We start from the raw sequence: 21,459 nt of genomic DNA on the forward strand, positions 1-21,459 counted from the left end.
CACACACACACACACACACACACACACACACACACACACACACACACACACACACACACACACACAGTAGCAAATGCTGAGGTCATAAATCACAGCAGCTTTTAATCTCACTCCTGCCCATCGACCAAAATAGACCTCAGCTACATTTCCTCGAAATCACCCAAACAGCAATTTCTCATTACAGCTACAACGGCGCAGCACACTTTACCAGATAACTTTAGTTTTTAGGGCTGTTGTTACCTGTGTGTGTGTGTATGTATGTGTGTGTGTGTGTGTGTACCATTTTCAGCAAGAAACCTCAGCTCATTTCAGACTTGACCAAGTGGGTTCTCTTGAGACCGTCTGTGAGCATGTGTGTGTGTGTTGGTCGGAGGGTAAAATTATGTAGCAATCACACACTCCTGTTCAAAGAGAAAATTGGGGACAAGAGCACTCTAGGTCCTTCATTGCTGCCACAAAAACGCACACACACACACACACACACACACACACACACACACACACACACACACACACCTCTGTGTGTCAACATACGGTGACTTATTAAGGAATTATGCAAATAAGCGCTGGCTGAGGGAACTTCCCTGACAACATAAAGCATGGCCGTGACAATTCTACTTCATTATTGAGTCTGTGGCGACGACGCAGACAGCATGGAAACAGTCCAGCTTATTGTTACAGCTTGCCACCAGCTATATTTATATCAACTTTTGCAATTAAAATTTCATTAATGCTGTTTATCTGTGGGACAGGGTGCTGGCTTTGGGGAATGAACAGACATCAACTACCAATTAGCATTTTCATTAAGCGTGCACGCTTGGTGGAATCACTTGATATGCAGCATCATTTGACAATCACCCGCAGTACAGACCCTCGTGTGCATTTGTTCTCTAATGCAGTTCTGCAAAAGAAGTTGTGTGTGTGGTATCTTTCCACTGCTGGACACTGTTAAACTAATTATAACTCCAAACATCTCTATGTTAGTGTGAAATGAGAAGAAATAGGGCTAATGGTAGCACTTAAGTCTTTGCTCTCCTAGACCGCCTGGTGTGTCCACCTGCACCCTGCTGGCACAGCTCAGCAGGGAATGATTGGATCTCAATGTCTGAAGATGAACAAAGTAGCAACAACACAGTATTAGCAATGATGTAAAAAAAATAAAATAAAATAATTAAAGCGATTTCCCGCATGGCCAGTTGCACCGCTGCCTGCTAACTCCAGCAGCGGCAGCTTAAAAAGCTTTCTATGTGGAGTGGAGCCGCCGGGCTGTCGGATCTGCTCGGCTGGGGACGCCCAGTCACCTTGACTAGTCAAGGAGAAAGTAGTTAAGTTTCTAGAAGTGTCCTGACACGTGCGTGGCAACAGCAGAAAGTAAGGAGACAAAAGGGGGAGAAAGTAACAGTGAGAGAAGGTAGCACTTTTGATGAGCCAACTCTCAGTTTCTTTCTCTTAAGCAATGAGATCGTGTCTCTTTCTTTTTCCAGCCGCCTTCTTTTGTGATGATTACTAAGGTGAGCTGTCAGAGGCTCATCTCCTTTCTCCATGTTCTCCATCCTGCTGTGCACACTACATTATTCACAGAGTAGAGCGTATTATTAATGCATGAGATACAATGAGTCAAGTGGCCAGTGAGAAATAATGAGTGCAAGGTGACAGATTCAGGCAGACTGAGCTAAAGAGGAAAAGAATATCAACTTTCCCAGGTGGCATTTAGTTGATTTTATTTCATCGCTTTTGCTATTAGTAAGAAAAGCATCTACTAATAGCAGATCTGGAATCTGTAAGGTGATGAAGTGGATTGTTTCTTTAGAAAAAAGGAGCACATGTTGCCAACAGAGGGCAGCAATGTCACATACTGAAACCACGAAGTAGAGCAGCAGTGTGCTACAGAGAGAGACGCAACTTTTGTTCTAATTCTTTTGTTCTTAAGTCCTTTTTTTTGCTTGTACTTTTTATAGTCTGTAGTCCACCTCTCCAATCAGAAGTAACGAAAGCATCTATCCTGCCAATCACACAAGAAGCACATATAAGAAATATCAAATACAAACAAATATACATGGCAAAAATCCTTTAAACTATGGGATTTGACAGCAGAGACACACCCTCCTCCTTGGTTGGTTAGCTGACATGACATTGCAGCTTTCCACACAGCTGTTACTATAAATACAGTACATTTGAGGTGACAGTGCAAGTGATAACAGAGCAAGAACAGAAAAGCACATGAGAGAGTCAGGTGAGATTTTACTGAGCGTCTACAAAGCCTCATCCACAGTTTGTGGTTCAGTCCGACGAAAAAACATTGCTACATGGCGCAGAAGGAAAATGCAGGTCTATATTAAGCAAACGACAAAAACTTTACTAATGTCATTAAATTAAAGTAGAACTTTTTTTTTCAGTGTCCATCTCATTTGCTAAGCAGCTGTAACTTAAAGGGGCACTCCAACAATTTTAAACATAAAGTTCAGTGTACTCGTCACAAGGCGTCATACTCAGACTTGTTGTATAATAAAGTCTCCAGTTGCTCTGGAGGGAATTCTTCTGCAGTTTGAAAAAACAAAAACCCTGATGATGTCACCTGGGTTATCTAAGGCTTAGGTATAACATTTTTAAGGTAAAGCCTGTGTTACAAACTGAAAGCACTCAAATGCATTATGGGAAATGCAGAATCCAGATCCATCCTAAAAGCCTGCTTCAGTTTTGACCATTCTTGTTTTTAATCTGTCTTGTTTGAGCGCGCCAAACTTTATGGGAGTGCAATATTAAATTACTGGAGTACCCTTTTAACACGACACCTCCCATGAATCACTTGTCAAACAAAGCATGTCCTGTTCTGTGATGTGATTATTGCAGGCAAGAGTTGCAAAAAATGATATCTTATATTTCCTTCACAGAAGTGTTTTGGCTCAATTATTTCTCAAGGTAATCAAGAGTAGAACCCCTAATGATGTTATACATAATGTTAATTAAATTGTCGATGCACATGCAGTTTTGTTAAATTGCTCCTAAAATTATTATAATAACAAGATGATTTGCTTTACTGCTGACTCCAAATCAGTATCCTACAGAGAAATAGATACCATATCTTCAATTCAGCTTAGGTGCAGTAAATAAAAAAGTTCAACAAAACTATTTGAAACTGTGTCTCATTACAGTTTCAGCTTGTATTCACACCAAACTAAAACCAACATTTTTCATTCCCTTTATTAATCTTTCCTTTTCAAGTGCACAAGTGTTTATTATGTGGTTACTCTGTGCCCTGCAGGCTCTGACACAAACAGAGCGATAAACAGAAACAAGCCAATGAACAAGCCTCTCGATGCAGACAGTCATCTAGCCAAACATCTATGGGGCAAACATGACTCAAATCAAAGCCATGTCGGGTTTTTATCTCGGCGCACCAGAGCCCAATAAACAGCTGTTTCCTCAGGCTGCGTCACACTGCAGGATGTGTCAGTATCAGTGCAGCCTCAATAATCAGACAGCCGACAGATGACAGAACACTTGAGACTCTCCTGAGGCGTTTTGGACTATTACACACAGCCGACGGGGCTCTTGGCTGCATCTCTTATTTTTTAATTGAGCCTTTTTTAATTTTTCTTTTTTCTCCCCGTTTCTCCTGCATGCACACTACAAACAAACAAACACACATAGACATTCACGGATTAAGACGGCAATGCAAGCCAAAGGATATTCAAGCCGGGGAGATTATTTGCCAACCTTTCACCCCTCAGCATCAAATCTGCAGCGCAGGCGACAGGCAGAGCTTAAGACCTCATTTCTCCTCGGCAGCAGTCTGAGCCTCAGCTTGACCTTGGCCAGAGCAGAGTCTGAGTCATTAGCATGGATAATCTTCTGCCTTGCAGTCTCACTGATGAATGTAAATATTACACAACCTGGCGCAGCTTCTAAACTCCCCCTGCAGATGCTAGCATCTCCACTGCGCCAACGCCAAATCGATTTATTTATTTATTTATTTCAAGGTGGATTTTTTTCTAAAATCAAGGACGTCTAGTGTATTAGAAAAGAAATAAAAGTATATAAAAAGTATATGGACACCCGAATATTAAACCCAAATGCTATGCTTGAACATCTCAATCCAATACCACGGCCATTAACATCCCCAACTCTTCTGGTTTCAGGATTTCCACAAGATGTTAGAACCGGGCCGCAGTGACCTGGCTTCACAGTTGGCGTTCTAGCTCATCCCAAAGGTGATGGATGAGTCTGAACTCAGGCTGAACAAGCTCCAACCTGAATGAAGCCAACACAGAAGTTCCAAAAACTGCAGTTCTTCAAATGCCCACTTGAGGCTGGCTGCAAAAGCGAGTCAATTCCAACAGACTCCTGTGTTAAAATGTCTAACTTTACAGCAGAAATAAACACGTTTACAGCTTTGGTCTCAATAGCTTATTTCCTCCTTCATGATAACTGTACTGGGGGTGAATTTTTATTTAACTCACCTGTTCAAAATTTATTAAGGCTTAAAGTTATGTATGATTAAGGGTGTGCTGCTTTGAGTGACAGGTGGGTGAGCTTATGGTGTGCAGCTCTTGATTTCCCCCAATGAATTAACCATTATTACACGACAGACATTCAAATACAGTGAATAATAGCACCAGACATTGTGCTATAAGTTATCTTGAGACAATAAAATAACACTTTCTCTTATCACAATAAAGGAGGGCTGGAGATATTTCGACATCGCATCACACTATCTACTTAACGCAGTTTACATGCAGAAATAAACACGTTACAATTCTCTTGTTCTGTGATTCACTTATATCTCAACATTATGAAGTCGGCTCTGTGTTTTATCTCTTGGTGAAAGATTTATCCTGTCAATAAATGATGAGTGTAAATTACCAGCCCCTCAGCAGCCCATAAATATGAGTCAGGGGGTCAGACGCCGCAATATCGTACTGATTAATGTTTAAATGGCTGCGCGTGGATATTGCTCTTGAAGGATGGACGTGGTTTCAAATGTCAGCCTGGCTAATGCGGAGATAAGAGGAGCCGTGGGTTGACAGCATTAAATAAAAACAAGAAGAGTGCTGCAGAGGGAAGCAGCCACACAGCTCCCGTCCTGATGCACTGGTGACCTCAGATAACCTCCATGTCACAGCGTCTGAATGCTCAGAAGCCTCCTAGGTGTCAGCCGTTCACATTATCAAACAGATTTGTATTGTTTTATAGTGCTACTGGAGGATTAACAGCTTGCTCTATATCATAGGTTGTGTCTGTTTCTCCTATCTCCGCATCTATGACTCTGCTACTCTCCGTCTCCCTCTCGCTCTCTTATTAAAACACTGTTCCACTGGAGCAGAAAGTGCACCCAGTGCGCCGGATATAAATTCATTAGTTGAATGCTAACATCGTACCCGTCTTTTTTTTCTATTTCTTTTTCTACTGCGAGGCACACAGGTGAGCTTTGATCGGTGGCGTTGACGCTTGGAGAGCACCATGACATCTGTATCAGAGTGTATACAACACACGCCGCTGCTGAATTAATGAAAATCAACCGATGTAGAACATTCATTCATTTTCTTGGGCCGTGTAAAGCAGTAGCAAACTGACAGACTTTCCATTTTTAATTTACCTGCAGGAAATCAAGAGCTGCACACCACCAATATTAATATGGGTGCAGACGCTCGGGAGTCTGTCGGTTTCATGTCATTAGTCCCTAATGCATATGTTCCTGCAGAGTGTTCAGATTATGGGATAGAGGGAGGAGACTTTTTCTCTGTATTGGTCACTGTCGTTTTAGTGTCTTGTGGGTCAATAGTAGAGTCAGTTCATCCAAATCACATGACAATTTTCTCATGATTTAAGCCTAGAAAATGCTATTACTTCTGTCGTTAGCCTAATACAAAGTGTGCTCAACAGAATTGTTAAAGGGTTCATTTCTGACCTTGGAAACAACAGTTGACAAAACACTTGCACATTAAAGTCAATTAAGTGGCTGCTCTGGAGCTTTTGACTGTATCAGAGGGTCCACATCAGTAGATATAGTTTATTCAGTGAAAACTGAAACTGTAGACTTTCACATGATTCAAAAAAAAAAAAAGCAGAATAGAGGGCGTCACTTGCTGTACTGGGTGTAAAGGCTTTCAAGGCGTGACCTCTCATCCCTGACCTCAGAAACAAAGCAGTAAAAGATGTTTGATTTCAATCTGAATACAAAAGCAGAACCGCTTTCTGGAAACAATGTCCTGGTTAATCGGGATCCAGCTGAAACTCCAGTTGAACAGCCTCAATAAAAACTGCTCACAGTGAGGTTTTGCCTGGTTTTTATACCAAAATTACCAGTTCGACGTTGTGCAGAGCAGGGCCATTATTTCCAATGCAGAGAGTGGCTGTGCTCTCTTGGACAGTTACGCGAACCATGGCAGCGAGCGCTCTACAGCTTTTCTTTTCTTTTCTGCCAGATTTTGCATTAAACTGAACTCTGACCAGATACAATGACCCCCCCCCCCAACATGCATCCAGTGGGACTCTGGTATTTATGGGAGGGCAACATTTACAGCAGCTACAACTTTCTAGAGAATAATGGTGGAAATGTAATTTTGTACATCTCAAGGGTGTTGGGAAATATCAGACAGGAAAAAGATACTCTTATTATTTGCATTTAGATGCAGTCTGAAGCATCCTAGTTAACAGCTTTGTGCTGCTCTTCTTTATGCACAAAACTTTCCATTCTGGTGCATTTGTTGTGAAACTGATGTGAGAGCTGTGGATTATCCAGAGTGAGCTGTTTCTGCAAAGACACACTGCTGCTTTCTCTTGCTGATGTAGAGTGCCATTCACCTCCAGTGGCTCAGTCTCAACTGTTTACATGTCTTGACACCACTACTAGTAAGTGAGACAAGTGAGTTTGTTTGTGATTTTGCTTGAACTGCAAAGCCTTTTTTCTCCCTTACCTTCATAGAGCCAATCGCTGAGCCCATTGAAGATGACGCCCTCCTTGCCTGTGGACACCAGCCGAATGGAGCGGCTCTCCACCGTCGAGCGATAGTAGATGTTGTTCTCAAAAATGAAGATCTACATGAGCCAGAGAGAGAGAGAGAAAGGAAATACTCTTTAATCCAAATGGCGATTCACGTGACGTGAGATAAACTATCCTTAAACCGGAAAAATCTGGATGAGAGCTCATTTGCAAGAAGCTCGTGTCCTGTTTATGTGTCCTTGTGCAAGACACCAAATCCCTTCCAGCTCTACGGACGTTGATCTGTAGCTGACCTTAACTGCCAGTCTTCCTACAGGGAATTGCCCTACAATGAATAAGCTGTTACATTACTATTATTATTATCAGCATGAACACGATGAAACCTAAGGACAGTTTGGCATTCACACTGTCACTTTATATCCCGAGTGGGAGACCTGAGTGAGGCAGAAGTCATGCTATCACAGCCGAGATCAACCTTGGGGTCGAAACACACATTAGCATGGCACTTTTTCCCCTGTCACCCAAAGAAGATCAGCGTTCACATTTGCAATAGCACCTTTTGATTTGAGGGGAAAGCAAAGTTTTCACAAAAGTACAAAGGGGGGGAAAAAAGAAGTCTTTTCAATTTCTGATAAGACGGCAAACCGTGGGACCTGATTTTGACTTTGACGCTCTCCTCCACAGGCCTGCGGGGCTTTCAAGATAACTGAAGGTCAACTCTTTCATTACAGAGAATAATAGATCATCAGCACCCACGGTGAGCGTGCTAGGGTGGGGCGGCTCTTGGGGCTGGAATTTTAAAATGTTACAGCCTTAATGCCATGCTGAAATCAATCTCAGGCTATTACAGAAAAGGGCTCACTCAGTATCTGAAGGATTATGGAATCTCTTGGCCTTGAGCTGGAACCATGGTATCAGTTTGTGAGCGATTCTCCAAAAAATATTCACTCTGAGAAGTACAGCAGGAAATCAAATACTGTAGCTGTCTACGATAGCAACATTTTGATCTTTACTTTATTCTACAGTGCGAATAGAATCCGACCACAAATGAACCACTACCCTATTGTATGAAATTAAAAGTGATTTAGCATGTTGTAATCTTTCATTATACAGTATCACATTAATGTGGCATTTAGTACACACAGTGAAAAACCAGCCAGCTAAAAGTTTCTCCGCTAAACTTCGCATCCATTTAAAAGTAAAACTGAATCTGTCACAATTAGTTTCTCTTGAGGAGACGTGGGCTGCGGGCCCATGTGGTTTAGTGTCACTTCGGTGCAGATGAAGTCCCTGTATAGAAGCTAATCTAGGCCGCAGCACAGAGAGAAGACCTGGCCCCGTTCTCTGACGGAAGGCAGAACTCTGCCAGTGATCTGGGATCCTCATTTATCCTCAGTGAGAATGTTTGGAGCGGATCAAACAAACTCCAGAGAGTTCGCTACTTTAGTTTGGTTTGTTTCGGTCGGTAAAACCAACATAATTGCAAACAAAAATGCACCTGGCGTCGTGAGAAAATGATTATTGTAGTAGTTTGGGAGGAATGACAAGGTAATCTGAACAAATTAGAGGAAACAACCCCAAAATGTGTGATAATATTCCCCTGAATGCATCATTATATTAATGTACTCTCTAGTGGTATTAAATGGGAACTCCATCAATTTTGAATGTCAGTCTTGAGCAGTACTTTGTTGCCTGTGACAACACTCGTGTAATGTCTTCTGTGATTCTGGGGAGAACCCGGGTATCTTGGTTTGTGAATGCAGACAACAATGTTTAGCCACAGCACAGCTATACTTTCTGTTTAAATGGTACTATTTAGCTAAAGTTAGCATGCTAACAACGTTAAACTAAGACAGTGAACATGGTAAACATTATACCTCAGCAGGCTAATATTGTCACTGTGAGCTGGTTAGCATACTGATGCTATCATTTAGCTTAAAGCAATGTGCCTACGATGGCTGCAGACTCAGGCTAAAGAAAGATGAATTTAGGGAAGTTGATTTGGAAACAGGATAACAGCTGGACTGCTTTATGTATATTAGATGTCTAAATATGAGAGCACATGCATTGGCTTGCAGAGTGTGTTAGCTTGTTTTAGCTGATGGACATGTCTCACATCAACCTCCACCTCTTTGACAGAGGACATCTGAACCTTCAGGGAAACCAGCTGCTGCTCAGTTTCACGCTAACATAACTCGCCGGCTCCAAGTAAAACCACTTCATGACTAATGGTGGGAAACTTGAGGCTATATCAATCTAGCGTCTGTGTTAATTAATCCAGTGATGAGATACCAGGTAATTAATAGCATTGTGCTGCAGGATGTAATCACTTACAGTCTGTCTGCCCTGCAAACCAACAGACTGAAGCTCATTAATGCTCTGACAAGTTCGACTGCGTGATGATGGAGGCGGAGGGTGACGCATCTTCGAAGAGACCATTGCTTCTCGTGACTCAAACAACAATGTTTAATTGTTCTTTACTGGGAAATCTCAGTGAATCATTCGGATGATTTACAACCTGAGGAACAAAAGAGTTTTTATGCACTATTTTAACAGTCTCAAACTTATCCCATATCCGACGACAGGAATAAAATGTTGATTCTCAAAGATGAGGATGAACTCAGCGTCTAATTTTCTAGACTGAGTTTGTCACAACAGAACAATAAGGCCTCAAGACTCCTCCAAACGCAGCTGAGAAGCCTTGTTCTGCCTGAACTTGCAGGACCAACTTGGTGTTTCTTTTGCGATGCTCCCACAATCCCATCATCAATTGTACACTGGTCATTTGGTAAATGTAACGGAGCATTAAGGGGATCCTGGTCAGCTCGTAAAGTCAGGAAATGTAACGTGACCATGTCGTATTTATCAGGTGTTTTTGTTGGGGGGGGGGGTCATCAATCACTGGTAAATCTATAACATGAAACGGACCAATGGAAAAGCCAGTGGAGGAGGTAAACAATGGAAATCAGGCATAAACTCTCACTCACTGTTTTTGTTCTTGCTAGCAGCCTTGACAGTGGGTGTTATAGGGAAATGGAATCTTTAACTTGTTTACTTCGCAAGGTTTTCCAGGTGTTTTAAAGTGAAACGCAGAGCTTTTAGTGTAACCTCAGGTATGATAGAAGTTCCCTCTTTTCACCACTCTGATATTTACTCAGCCATTTACTTCCAGAAATATCTGACTTTGTGATTTGACAAAGAGCACCTGAATGCACCATTACCTTTGTTCTCTGTAAAGCTCGGCTGCTTCAGTCGGGGAGGAGGAGTTGGTTCAGCCTGTCCTCTAAAGCTTCATGGGCTACAACCTTGGAAACACACTAACTGGAAACATTGGAAGCAACCTTACAGCTTCGCTAATCAACATTTTTACATTAATGATGATCAAATTACTATTTGCACTTGAAATGTGTCTCTCATAGCGCCAAAGCAACAGTGATTTTTTAAATTTTATTTACCAAATCTCCCCTGAGCTCTACAGAGCATTTTAGCATCTTTCGGTTTATTGTTTGGATTTTGCAGCCAGCAACGTTACCGTGTCTGTCTCATGTCTTGATCTAAAAACCCTCTGCATGCTACCTGCTCAGCACCAAATGGGAGACCGACAAGTTTAGGTAAAGAGCCTCATCCTTCCCCGAGGAGCTGGTGGAGCGCAAAACAGAGCTAAAATGGAGACAAACACACATCCATATGAATACTAATGCTGCTCCAGGTCTGCTCGACATCGAAAACAGCCAATGTTGATCCATCAGTGTTGTGTTGAAAAAAATCAAGTAATGCAGGTTTAAACAAAGGACGCACTTCAAATCCCCTTCATCATTCATTCCAACTGCTCCCATCAGGTGGCCAATATTAAGTTCCCCTGACCAAGACAAACACCTTGGAAAATAATTGATTCATCAGCTACTGACATTATAAACCAGGAGTGAAGGACATTGCATTTTCACTTTGCTAGTTCTACCTGAGACATACTGACTCTCTTTCTTAATCTGATATGTTTTTTATTTGGTTTGTCTAATCAAGTTTGCATTGCTTTTATCTGAACGTGAAACATTGTTCAGCAGAAGGAGATGAGACAGTGAATTTGTGGGAATCTTAGCTCTTACCAGCTGCTGACCCTGGGGTCCCCAGCCGGCGTACTGCAGCTGAGCATTTCGCACCTCTGGAGGGTTCAAGTTCCACGTCTCCCTGGGGTGCACAGACAAAGGAAACAGTACTATCAGATATCAGACACATACACAAAATGAGTGCCGACTTCCAGCACTGCAGAGGCAAGAGAACAAGTGTAGCACATCTGAGAACAATGGTTTAAGTGTATCCATAAATACCAACGCTCAGTAACAGTGTCACCTCTCCTTATTGGGAAAAGTGCTGCGCAGTGCAGGCTGCAGAATTAGAGGTACCACTGCCTCTATGTCTTTGTCTGGAGCTGAGGATGAATGAGGTCATCAGCTGAGGTGGTGTTTTGGCACGTTACCACTGGGTGGCAGCACGCAAATAGATTTTAGCAGGAGAGCTGCTGACAATGCTGCCATACTGTGACCCGGTGTGGCAGTAATTTAAAAAGGGAAATAAGTGAAATGCCTACTCAAAGGAAAAAATGATATTATACAGTATGTCTTGGTTATTCAACGGTTACTTCACCAGATGCTTATCTTTCTGGTTTTGTAAACTTACAAAACTTACAGAGTGAGAATATAATGACAAGCCATAATGGGCTCTCCTGTGAAAACATAGATTAAACAGGCTACATCTGTAATGTCTTTCATATCTGATCTTAAAACATTCTTTTATGCATACGTAATATGTTTTTCTTTCCATCTTTGCTATTACATATTCTATTCTTATAACTTTTTAATCTCCTGTGTTTGAGGATCTCATTGTTTATATTTGCCTTTATTGTTTGCTTTTGTCCTCCCCTATGAAAAGCACTTTGTAAGTTTCAGAAAAGTGCTCGACAAATAAAAGCATATGAAGATAAATTGCTAACTAAGAGTGAAAACTTGTTGTGCTTCAATTAATGGCCATTCCGTTCTTTTTAACTATTCAGCACTTAAGAACACTGCAAAAAGCTTTGCCCTCAACTCAAATGACATGGCAGCATCATTATTAGCATTTCGCAGTGCGTTGTAGCAAGTCTTAAGTCTGTCAGATGGACCTCTTCTCTAATCAGCTAGCTCTGCATCTAATTGTGAATATGTGTCTGAAAGCCTCTTGTTATAAGATTATCTAAGGGGACAGACGTGCATGAGGAGCTGCCGTTAGAGGTCGTAGATTACTTGCTATCCATTTGATTTCACAGACAACATCGAGTGGGAGGTTTGATGTTAGCTGTCGGTGCTTCGCGGGAGGTGAGTGTGAGAACAGGTGGGAATGAATCTGTCACGGAGTCACGGGCAGTGAGGTCAGGTGAGATACTGCAGGATGAGATAATGAGGCAGCGAGTAAATGGAACAGAGAAGCTCTGCCATCGACTTACGGAGTCTCCAAACTGCAGATGATGTAGAAGGCTGTGTAGGAATGCTGGTACACCTGGAGGTGAGCAGAGGTAAAGGAATCACATCAGAAATGGGGGAAAAAAAGTGACATTTAAGGTCTTGCCATAAAATCAGACTATAGTTAGCTTCAGTGCAATAATATTGTTATAGTCTTGTTAAGTTTTTATATTTATATATTATATAGCTAATGAGTGTTGGTGACAGATGTAATGAAATTCTCTCTGGGTGTTCCTGATATATCACATTCAGAGGAAGGTGAGGTCACAGTGACCTTTACCTTTGACCACCAAAATATATATTCAGGTCATCTTTGAGTCCAAGTGAATGTTTGTGCCAAATTTAATGGGATTCCCTCAAGGTTTTCCCGAGGTTTTGCGTCCACAAGGCCTAAACCATGTTTTGTGATGTCAACATGACCTTGACCTTTTGACCTTTGACCACCAAAATCCAATCAGCTCCTTGAGTCCAAGTGGACGTTGACCTCACAGAGTTACTGAGATACAAGAGAGAACAAAAGCAAGTGTACTCTAGGATGTGTGAGCGCACCATGACATAGCTGGTGGGTGTGGTGACAGGTGGAACAGACTTGAAACTTTTAAACAGAGACGGACGAGAGAACATTGCTTTTCAGCCTTGTGTTAAGTTACTCTTTAATTACTCTTAAAAAAAAAAAAACCATCTTATTTCGCTCTTTTCTATGTAAGTGGAAGCTGCTATTGATTTCATTGGCCAATCTAAAATGTGAATGTGTTATTGTGCTCTGATCTGGACAAATACAAAAACACTAAAAACCTGGAATTATCCCCTAAACTTAAATTTCATCTAAAATAATAGAACTCTTTCCACAATAAATGTGTGTGTTACAATCTGTTTTATTGTACGCATGCTATCAAGGCTGTGTTTATGATCAGCGAAGGAATGCACCGTTCACCGCCCATTAGAGAGACATTCACATTGAATGGTGGATGGTTTGCATGTGTGTTAGTATGCAAACACTATTTATTACGAGCAGTCGTGTTCCACGCTGCATGTCATAGTGATGAGCTGCGTGTAAATGTGCATACGTGTGATTGTGTGACTGCACGCCGCTGCAGCGAGCGTATACGAGGAACGACTGTCATCTATCAAGGCGACGGTGGTTTGGATGGAATAATAAATGCGAACACATGCAGTACAGCGCATTAGACATCTCCAGTGTGTCGTAATATTTTCCATTCTTCTCCAGCAATAACACAAGGTTATATCTCTGCCAGCATCCCTCACACAGCAACAACGGGCACCAAGTCTCTACAGCGGCCCAGTGGTGAAGCAGAATGAGGTAAACACACAGACATCAGCCAGCAAAATGATTCAATATATTTGATCTACCTATATTAGGAGCTATAATGCTTTGATGGATATCAAGGCGCTGGCAGAGCTGATGTGGTTATGGGACACTTTACATGGAATTGCACAGAAATGACAAATTCCCAGCAATACTTCCTGTTCCTACTGTCGATCTCATCTCCCTCCCTGCGAGCCCGTGCAGCGCCGAGGGGTTTGTTTATGTTTCTGCCTCCCTCGCTACAGTTCCACTCGGCTGTGCCGGCCCCCGCCGCCATTGCTGACAGGCAGCGGTGTGCGACAGGCCTTCCCAACCCGCCATGATTACTTTCTCCTCCCTCCCTCCCTCCTTCTTTTCTTCCCCCTGACTTCGCTTCACTACGAGCCTATAATCACCCCACCCACCCCCTCCCCCTCCCCCTCCCCCACCCCCACCCCCACGGTGGAGGCGGCTGACATATTTGGCTGTCAGTGTGCTAATTCAAAAAACAAGCAAACAAATGAGAAGCTCACCGGTGCAACGTTGTAGGCCAGCAGCACATGCTTCATGTCAGGAGACACCTCATACTTGCTGGCTTTGTACATTTCCTGAGAAGCAAAGGCAGAAGTAAGAGGGGGAGAAAAAAAAAAAAGACAAAAAGATGAGACTTTCAACCATGCGTGGTATTTTTTTCATTAAACTACTCCTTAAATGACTGCGTTTGACGGATTGCTTGGATCCTGAAGCAAATGGGAGTAGCATTAATCTTTGCACCAGGGTTTGGTGATTTGATGGCGGACATAATGTTGTGTGTCGTCACCCGAGCATCTGCAGCGCTGATGCTTACGTCTCCTTCTCAAACGTTTCTCCACACAACCAAGCTCAGAGTGTTAACTATGCAGTTCACATTTCACAGTAACAATGGATCATTTGATTAAGCTTTGTAATAAAAAAGGGCTTTGGGTGCTTTGATTTGCTGACACTATAAGAAAAGTTTTAATTTAATTCATGGGCAGCCATGGCCCCTTCTTTAGTCCTGTGACTGCGAGAAAGTAAGAGAAGAAAAGATGACAAAAGACTTACAAACTTCTTGTTATGAACCAAGATGGTCTTTTCATCGGTATCAACGTTGAACTTGACAACATCGCCATCACGGTTACGGTACAACAGCTCATTACCTGTACGGTGGGAGAGAGAGAGAGAAAGGAAAAGAGACTTTGAGGAAAATAAAACCATCTTTAAAACTCTACCAATATGTAACAAATGACCCTGCATTACTCCTGGGAGAAAACTAGAATTGTATCCCTCCACCAACTTCCAAGTTGCAGGAGATATGGCCACAATCTCCCCTTCCTGCGTTGCAGCATTGAATGTGTTTTTGCAGGACATTATGATGTCACAGGTGAACCGTTTGGATATAAAATGTCATCACTTCATCATTTCATCCTATTAGACATTTTAGGTAAATTGTATCATAATAAGCACAGCAATTTGTGAGTTATGATCGAGTTTTGTGAGGTCACAGTGACCTTGACCTTTGGCCACCAAATTCTAATTAGTTCATCCTCGATACCAAGTGAATATTAGTACCAAATTTGAAGGAACTCCCTCAGGGCGTTACTGGTATATCACGTTCAAGAGAACGGGGTCCTTGCTATCACTGACAGACAAAAGACAAAGAGCTCTGACTGATCAAATATAACAAAACTTCCAATTGAGCCTGTGGGTCAGACTAATGGCCTGACACACTAACTGCCCTTTAACAGTCAGAACGAAAGAGAGCAGTAATTAAGCTCCTTCCACATAAAGCCTGTAACACTGCACATTCAACCTCTCCAGATCAAATGTAGCTGATAGTGAGAGCAGGAAACCCTTTTAAACTACTCAGTAAGTTATGGACTTGGCCCCGAGATCTGATTAGTAATGTCACAAGTGAAGCAGTGGATTGTCTGGTTTCCTGCATGTACAGTATATCCTGTTGCTCTACAAATTAAAAAACGTTGACCTTTTGAAAATGTTACATAATAGCTGCAGATATGATAGGAAAAAAAAAGAAGCAAATATTCAATGTTAATGAAGTTATTAGCTGTCCTTAGCATTAACAACATAATTAAATTTTAGGGGATGATACCGTTTATTAGCTTTTTAATATCAAAGGCTTATTAAATTCGGCTCATTAAATTAAATTGCAACCAAAAAAGTGCAACTTTATCAACACATTTTCAACAGGTCACTTAATAGCATGAATATATGTGGTGGACTCAACGATTAAAACAGCTGATGCTGGAATTGTCTGATGAACTGTATAATGACTGTGATCACAAATTTAATCTAACTTTATTGGTTGCAATACAGCCCTGATATATTTTAAGTGTTTGCTCTGGTATATCAAATCAAGCGCTCCCTTCTCAATCATAAACTGGCTGCCCGGTAACAGGCCTTTGTTTCATGCGCACTGTGATAAAAGAGAAATGATTTGCTTCCCCAAACACAGAGGCAGCTGCAGGTCGGTACACCAGAAGACCTCTGCAAGTGTATTAGATGTTTATTGGATGTTTAGGTTAGATGTGAGGGTTTTTTGTTTTGTTTTTAACCTTTATTTATTCAGGGTAGTTTCACAGAGAGGCAACCACTCTTGTACAGGGACACACACATTCACACCTGGCAGCTGCCCAGTAAACCACAGCCTGACCTGCTGGCCACTGAGCAGCTCCACTTAAAGGTTTATTGTACCAATTTGAACTGTTTAAGTGCCATAAAACCAGCATATTGTGCCATTTTAACCCTGTTGGTGCAGAAAATAAGTAAGAGAACCAACTACTCAGCACCTTGCAAAAATATATGCTCAGGTGAATGGCAGAGAGCAACAACCCCACCAACTGTGCTGCAGATAAAGTAGCTGTAACAGAGTGTAAAGGTTTAAGCTTTAGGTTTAAACCTCAAGTATTTCTCCAGAACATTAAAGATTCATGACTCAGTAAGCAACAGTAAAGGTCAGAGTTTGGAAAAAAAGAAAAGAAAAACACCCTGATGTATTATTTCTGAAGTGTGACTCAGCTAATTGGCTTCAACATGTCTGTGTAGGCTGCTCGATCCTGACTGGTGCATGGAAGTATGCGACATCACCTAAGCCCCACCTATTTCAAACCAGTGAAAACAGCTCAGAGACAAAGAAAAAAAAAAAGAAGAAATCTGCCATGTGAAATAAGCAATACTGTCCTAACCTTGGCACTGTGTGTTCATGTAGTTTCAGGGTCTTTGTGCTCCTTTACACAATATCCAGAACAAGAGAGTGATGTTTGTCCCTTACAAAAAAAAAAAAAAGTGTCACTTTTGAAGAGAACTTTTCAACTTCCAATCAGCACTAACAACACTAGCAACTAAAGTGCTCTCCAATCTGATCTGGTCAACGTCAGGGAAAAAGCTTTCAATACGGCTGAATACAGAAGCTTCCAGTGCAAACACAGTGAGGTCAGGCCGTGAGAGTAAAACCCTTGTAGGGAGCCGTTATTTGACAGATGTATGAAAGTTCACACAGCTCCTCATCCATCAGGCTTTTATCAGGGAAGGATACATTTAATACAGCAACTGCCCCCTTTCACCTTCAATCTATCTGCGCTCCTCTGTCTTATTGCTTTAGTGATCCATAGGCGCACGAGCAACCACGCCATTTGGTGAGGTAATTAGAACCCGGAGATTGTTATGCAGAGTGCTCTCTATCTCCTAGCATATCTAATTGTCCATTAGAGGTGACAGAATTACCATCACAATGGCTTTAATTCAGAACGTGCTGTGGGGAGCAGTTTCAGACATTTTTAGACTGGCATAGCCAAACGCCCCCTCAACAGCTTTTGTCTCCATGTTAAGAACCATCGGCATACTAACTAAGGGTAGAAAATTGACTCTTTCATGGAAATCATGACGATAAATAAAGGAGTACTGCCTTTACTCACCGTGCTCCATTATTTTAGTTTGACTCCGTTTGGCATCTTGATAAACGTTCTACTTTTATAAATAAAAAGGTAATTGCAGACGCAACGGTTAGAAAGAAAGTTCACATGGTGATAAATCAGTGGTCAGAGAGATTGACTGCACTTGATTTTGTTTCACAACTTACTCTGTTTTAAATTCAGAGACCTGCATCTCTTTTAGGCGCCTTTTTCATCTTTATACCTCACCGAGCTGCTGATCTTCTTCTCAGAAGTACCTCAGATGTACCTCAGATCTCTCAAATCCTTCCCATCACCGGCCTTTATAGAAGCCCTCCTGCTGAGTTCATCATTTTAGACCTTATCATCCCTCCTTCACATAGCCAACTCTTTGTTTTCGGCTCTTTGACCGAGAGTCATCTATTCTCTCACAGTACCTCAGGCATTACGTCTTCCCTTCAATCTCTCCCCTTTCTAGGTTTCTCCCTCGCTCTTTCCCTTCACTCTTGTTCTCTTTCCCCTCTACCTTCATTTGCTGTGCATCAGCCCAGGGCGCTGTTTTCTCCTCTGATCTATACCTTTCCACCGCAGTATGTCTTATTAATATAGCCTCCTGCCTTGGGCATAGCCTCACTCCAGGGGGGGCAGAGGGAAAGCTAGGGGAGGGGGGAGAGCGGGAGACGGAGATACAGGGCGACACACTTGAGTGAGACTGAGGACCGATTCTATATTTTGAGTTTGTACTATTCATCTCCCACGGACATAGCAGCATATTCTTAGAACATGTCCTTTACCATAGACACTGTCACGTTAAGAATAATTTAAATTTTTTCAAACCTTCGCTCTTATTTTGATGGTTCTGACGATCAGTCATGAACACGGCAGTCGGACCATTGAGAAGGATTTTAATATGCAAACTCAAATTGCGAGCATATTGGTCCATGAAAAACAACATTTTACTGTGTAGAGGGTTACACCAAGCAGAATTTAACCAAAATGTATTATATGATGATTGAAAGGCCACACTATGTAGTAAAATGTTCTTCTGGTTAGATGATAATAAAACCTTTGTTTGTTTGTAAGCAGTTCTGTTCTTGTTAGACTAATCTTTCAATATTGCATTTTTGGTGTCTTATAAATCCATGTAGGCTTGTGAATGTTGAAAAAAAGATATAAAGCACTTAGCAAAATATGAGAAAATTACTTCTTGTGTTTCCCATAACAAAAATGCTACAGTATGTAAATCTCTGTGTTGTACCCTTACTTCAAAATCATAGTTTTAGGTACCTGATACTTTATGATACAGAATGTTTACCACAAACCTTGAGCTCTGTGTTGAATTTATTATCATACTTTTCAGGCAATAATAACTGTAAATAGAAATAAAAACATATATTAAATTATTTTTTAAATTGCATCTGCATAGCTTTTTTTTTCAGCCCTGAGTAGGGTCTGCAGGTATTCCTGTCAGGCTGCATACAGCCCCCCAACAACCTTCACCAGTAATGTCGGACAGCCTGTATGTAACCTGTGAGGCAGAACTGTGCTGAAGGCTTCATTAGCGTTTAAAATAATCCTTTTTTGCTTCATGTGCAACATGGCAGCTTGGGCAGAAAGACAGAAGAGTGCAGAAAGTCCAGGTAATACCACTTAAATGAAAATGGACTCCAAACTTTTGAAGTTACCGTGTTGAGGAAATCGCATGAATATCATCAATAATACATACACAAAGCAGAGATGTAGAGATTCCCTCGAACAACCTTTTTTTTTTTTTTTTTTTTTATACCATCCAAGAGGACAAAGAAGTGAAACATGATTAGCTCTCTGCCCAACAAGAATCTCCACACCCATACAACCACTTGGCGAGAAGCTATGAGCTGTTATCCGTGCTAACATACACTGAATGCACGCACAGGAATTCTATTCTCCAGCTAAATGAATCCCAACAGGCACATACACAAAGTGATCAAAGGCACATCGACAGCAACACGATTCATGCTAGTTTACTTCCACATTTCTGACTGCACTCTAATGGAAAACAGTTCAAACTTTTTTTTGCTCATTCTCATCTTCGCAGGCCTCCGTAGCTGTTCCCCCTTGACCCTTTCTTTGGAGACACAGCTGTATTCATTTCTGCATTCAGTGTTCTCCTGAGTGTGTTTTGTACTGGCTGAGAGTGTTACAACACTCGAGAGCAGTGTGAAAGTCCTCAACAGACATGTTATTGTAGAATAAAACATAACAGGCTAAGAGGAATGGTAAGGAGGAAACCGACTGCTTAAGTATGTTTTGTTTTTCTTTGTTGTTGAGAAATCACTTTAACAATAAGCACTTATCAAGCTTAAAATGTAGACTGACAGAGCAGGTCACATTAAAATCTTCCTCCTCTCACCTTGACCATAAAAATAAAAGAAACAGATGACAGAGAAATAATTTGTGCCTCAAACTCTAACCTCCACATAATACATCACCGTGTGATTACAAAACACACTGGGGCGATTGAAATAGGTAGCTTCTGTAGGCTATATTATTAGCCGTGAGGTGAGCCAAGGTTGCAGTGTTAAGTTCAGGATGAAATGGGATTTTTCTTGTCGGTTCCAGGTCATTTGTCCATGCCCAAGGCTGCAGATGATGACTGGTCTGATAAAAGCGACACAAGCTCTTGGGGGAGAATTATGGTGTCTGTTGGTGGCTAAATAAAATGAAGTTTCCAATGCAGCAATACAGTCTTAAATCTTTGGCACCCATTGGCTTAGATGTGCTGTAAAATACAGTTTCATAAAAAATTCAATAGGAATTTTAATTAAAAATCCCCCCTCCTCCTTACATTTCTAGTAATTTAGTTGCCTTCGTGTATGCTTCTTGAAAGGGAATTCCACATAATAGCGTTGTATATTTTTCTCTACTGTTGCAAAGCTGCGCTGGCAGCACCCTGGAATATGAATTCTATTTCTGACCAGCTTGATAAATGAGCATGCTAACACATGAATGGCAGAGCAAACAAATGAGCAAAAAAAAAAAAAAACCTTGAGTCTGAACCTGCTGACAAAATATGAAGCCACCCTGGGCTACTGCCAACCTGCTGCCCGCCGGTTTTCACAGCGGAAGTCATTTATGCTTATCAACAATGAACATCAGTGTTGCCTGCCTGCTTCATTACTCACTGCCTCTTCTGCTTCTGAATTCAACAATAAGGTTGAAAAAAAAAAACAATTGTCTGTTTGACACTTCTGGAATACAGATGTTTTTTTTTTTCAGTTTTATTATTTGGTTCACTTGGACCTTCCATGAATTAAAGTACCCGGAGTCCAAGCAAAATATTAACCTTAGAAGAGCAAACTATTGACACATCTTCATGAGTTGAGCACTGTGTGCGTTTGGGGAAGAAGCAGTGCACAGTATAGAGCCTTAATGGGAGGTTTAAGGGGGTTTGCAGTTGTTGTTGGGGCCATCAGGGGCCCCTCCTTCCTTTGAGGGGCCCCAAACATCCCTCCTGATGGTGCACCTCTGCAATTGTTTTACATTGAAAACAGTACAGTTTCTTCATGTTAAAATCCCTTTAGACATTAAGTCATACAGAGAGGTCAGCTTACATCAACTCTTTTAAACCATCTTTGAAACAGAAGGAAGATGGAACCCGTGATTATCACCACTTGAATAGGCGCAGTGTAAATAACACAGGCAGCCTGCAATTTCAGCACCAGAACAGAAGGACACAGCAAAAAGGAGCTGCGCAAGGTAATGATGTGATGACAGCAAACTGTGCCAAGAAGTGTGTGCCTCAGTAAC

The 21,459-nt window shown here is 41.6% G+C and overlaps 1 protein-coding gene across 7 annotated transcripts in view; it reads right to left on the bottom strand.

Moving 5' to 3' along the window:
• Positions 1 to 21,459, bottom strand: part of LOC130161530 (dipeptidyl aminopeptidase-like protein 6) — a 201,905-nt gene that overhangs the window by 25,199 nt on the left and 155,247 nt on the right. For all 7 annotated transcript variants that reach the window (XM_056364889.1, XM_056364892.1, XM_056364891.1 and 4 more), the window contains 5 exons: positions 14,825 to 14,919; positions 14,275 to 14,349; positions 12,420 to 12,472; positions 11,047 to 11,128; positions 6,918 to 7,038 (listed from right to left, as the gene is read on the bottom strand). In XM_056364889.1, the coding sequence (XP_056220864.1) occupies positions 6,918 to 7,038; positions 11,047 to 11,128; positions 12,420 to 12,472; positions 14,275 to 14,349; positions 14,825 to 14,919 (426 nt within the window). The remainder of the gene's footprint in view (positions 1 to 6,917; positions 7,039 to 11,046; positions 11,129 to 12,419; positions 12,473 to 14,274; positions 14,350 to 14,824; positions 14,920 to 21,459) is intronic.

This window comes from Seriola aureovittata, chromosome 20, assembly GCF_021018895.1.
Source record: "Seriola aureovittata isolate HTS-2021-v1 ecotype China chromosome 20, ASM2101889v1, whole genome shotgun sequence".
Lineage (NCBI taxonomy): Eukaryota > Metazoa > Chordata > Actinopteri > Carangiformes > Carangidae > Seriola > Seriola aureovittata.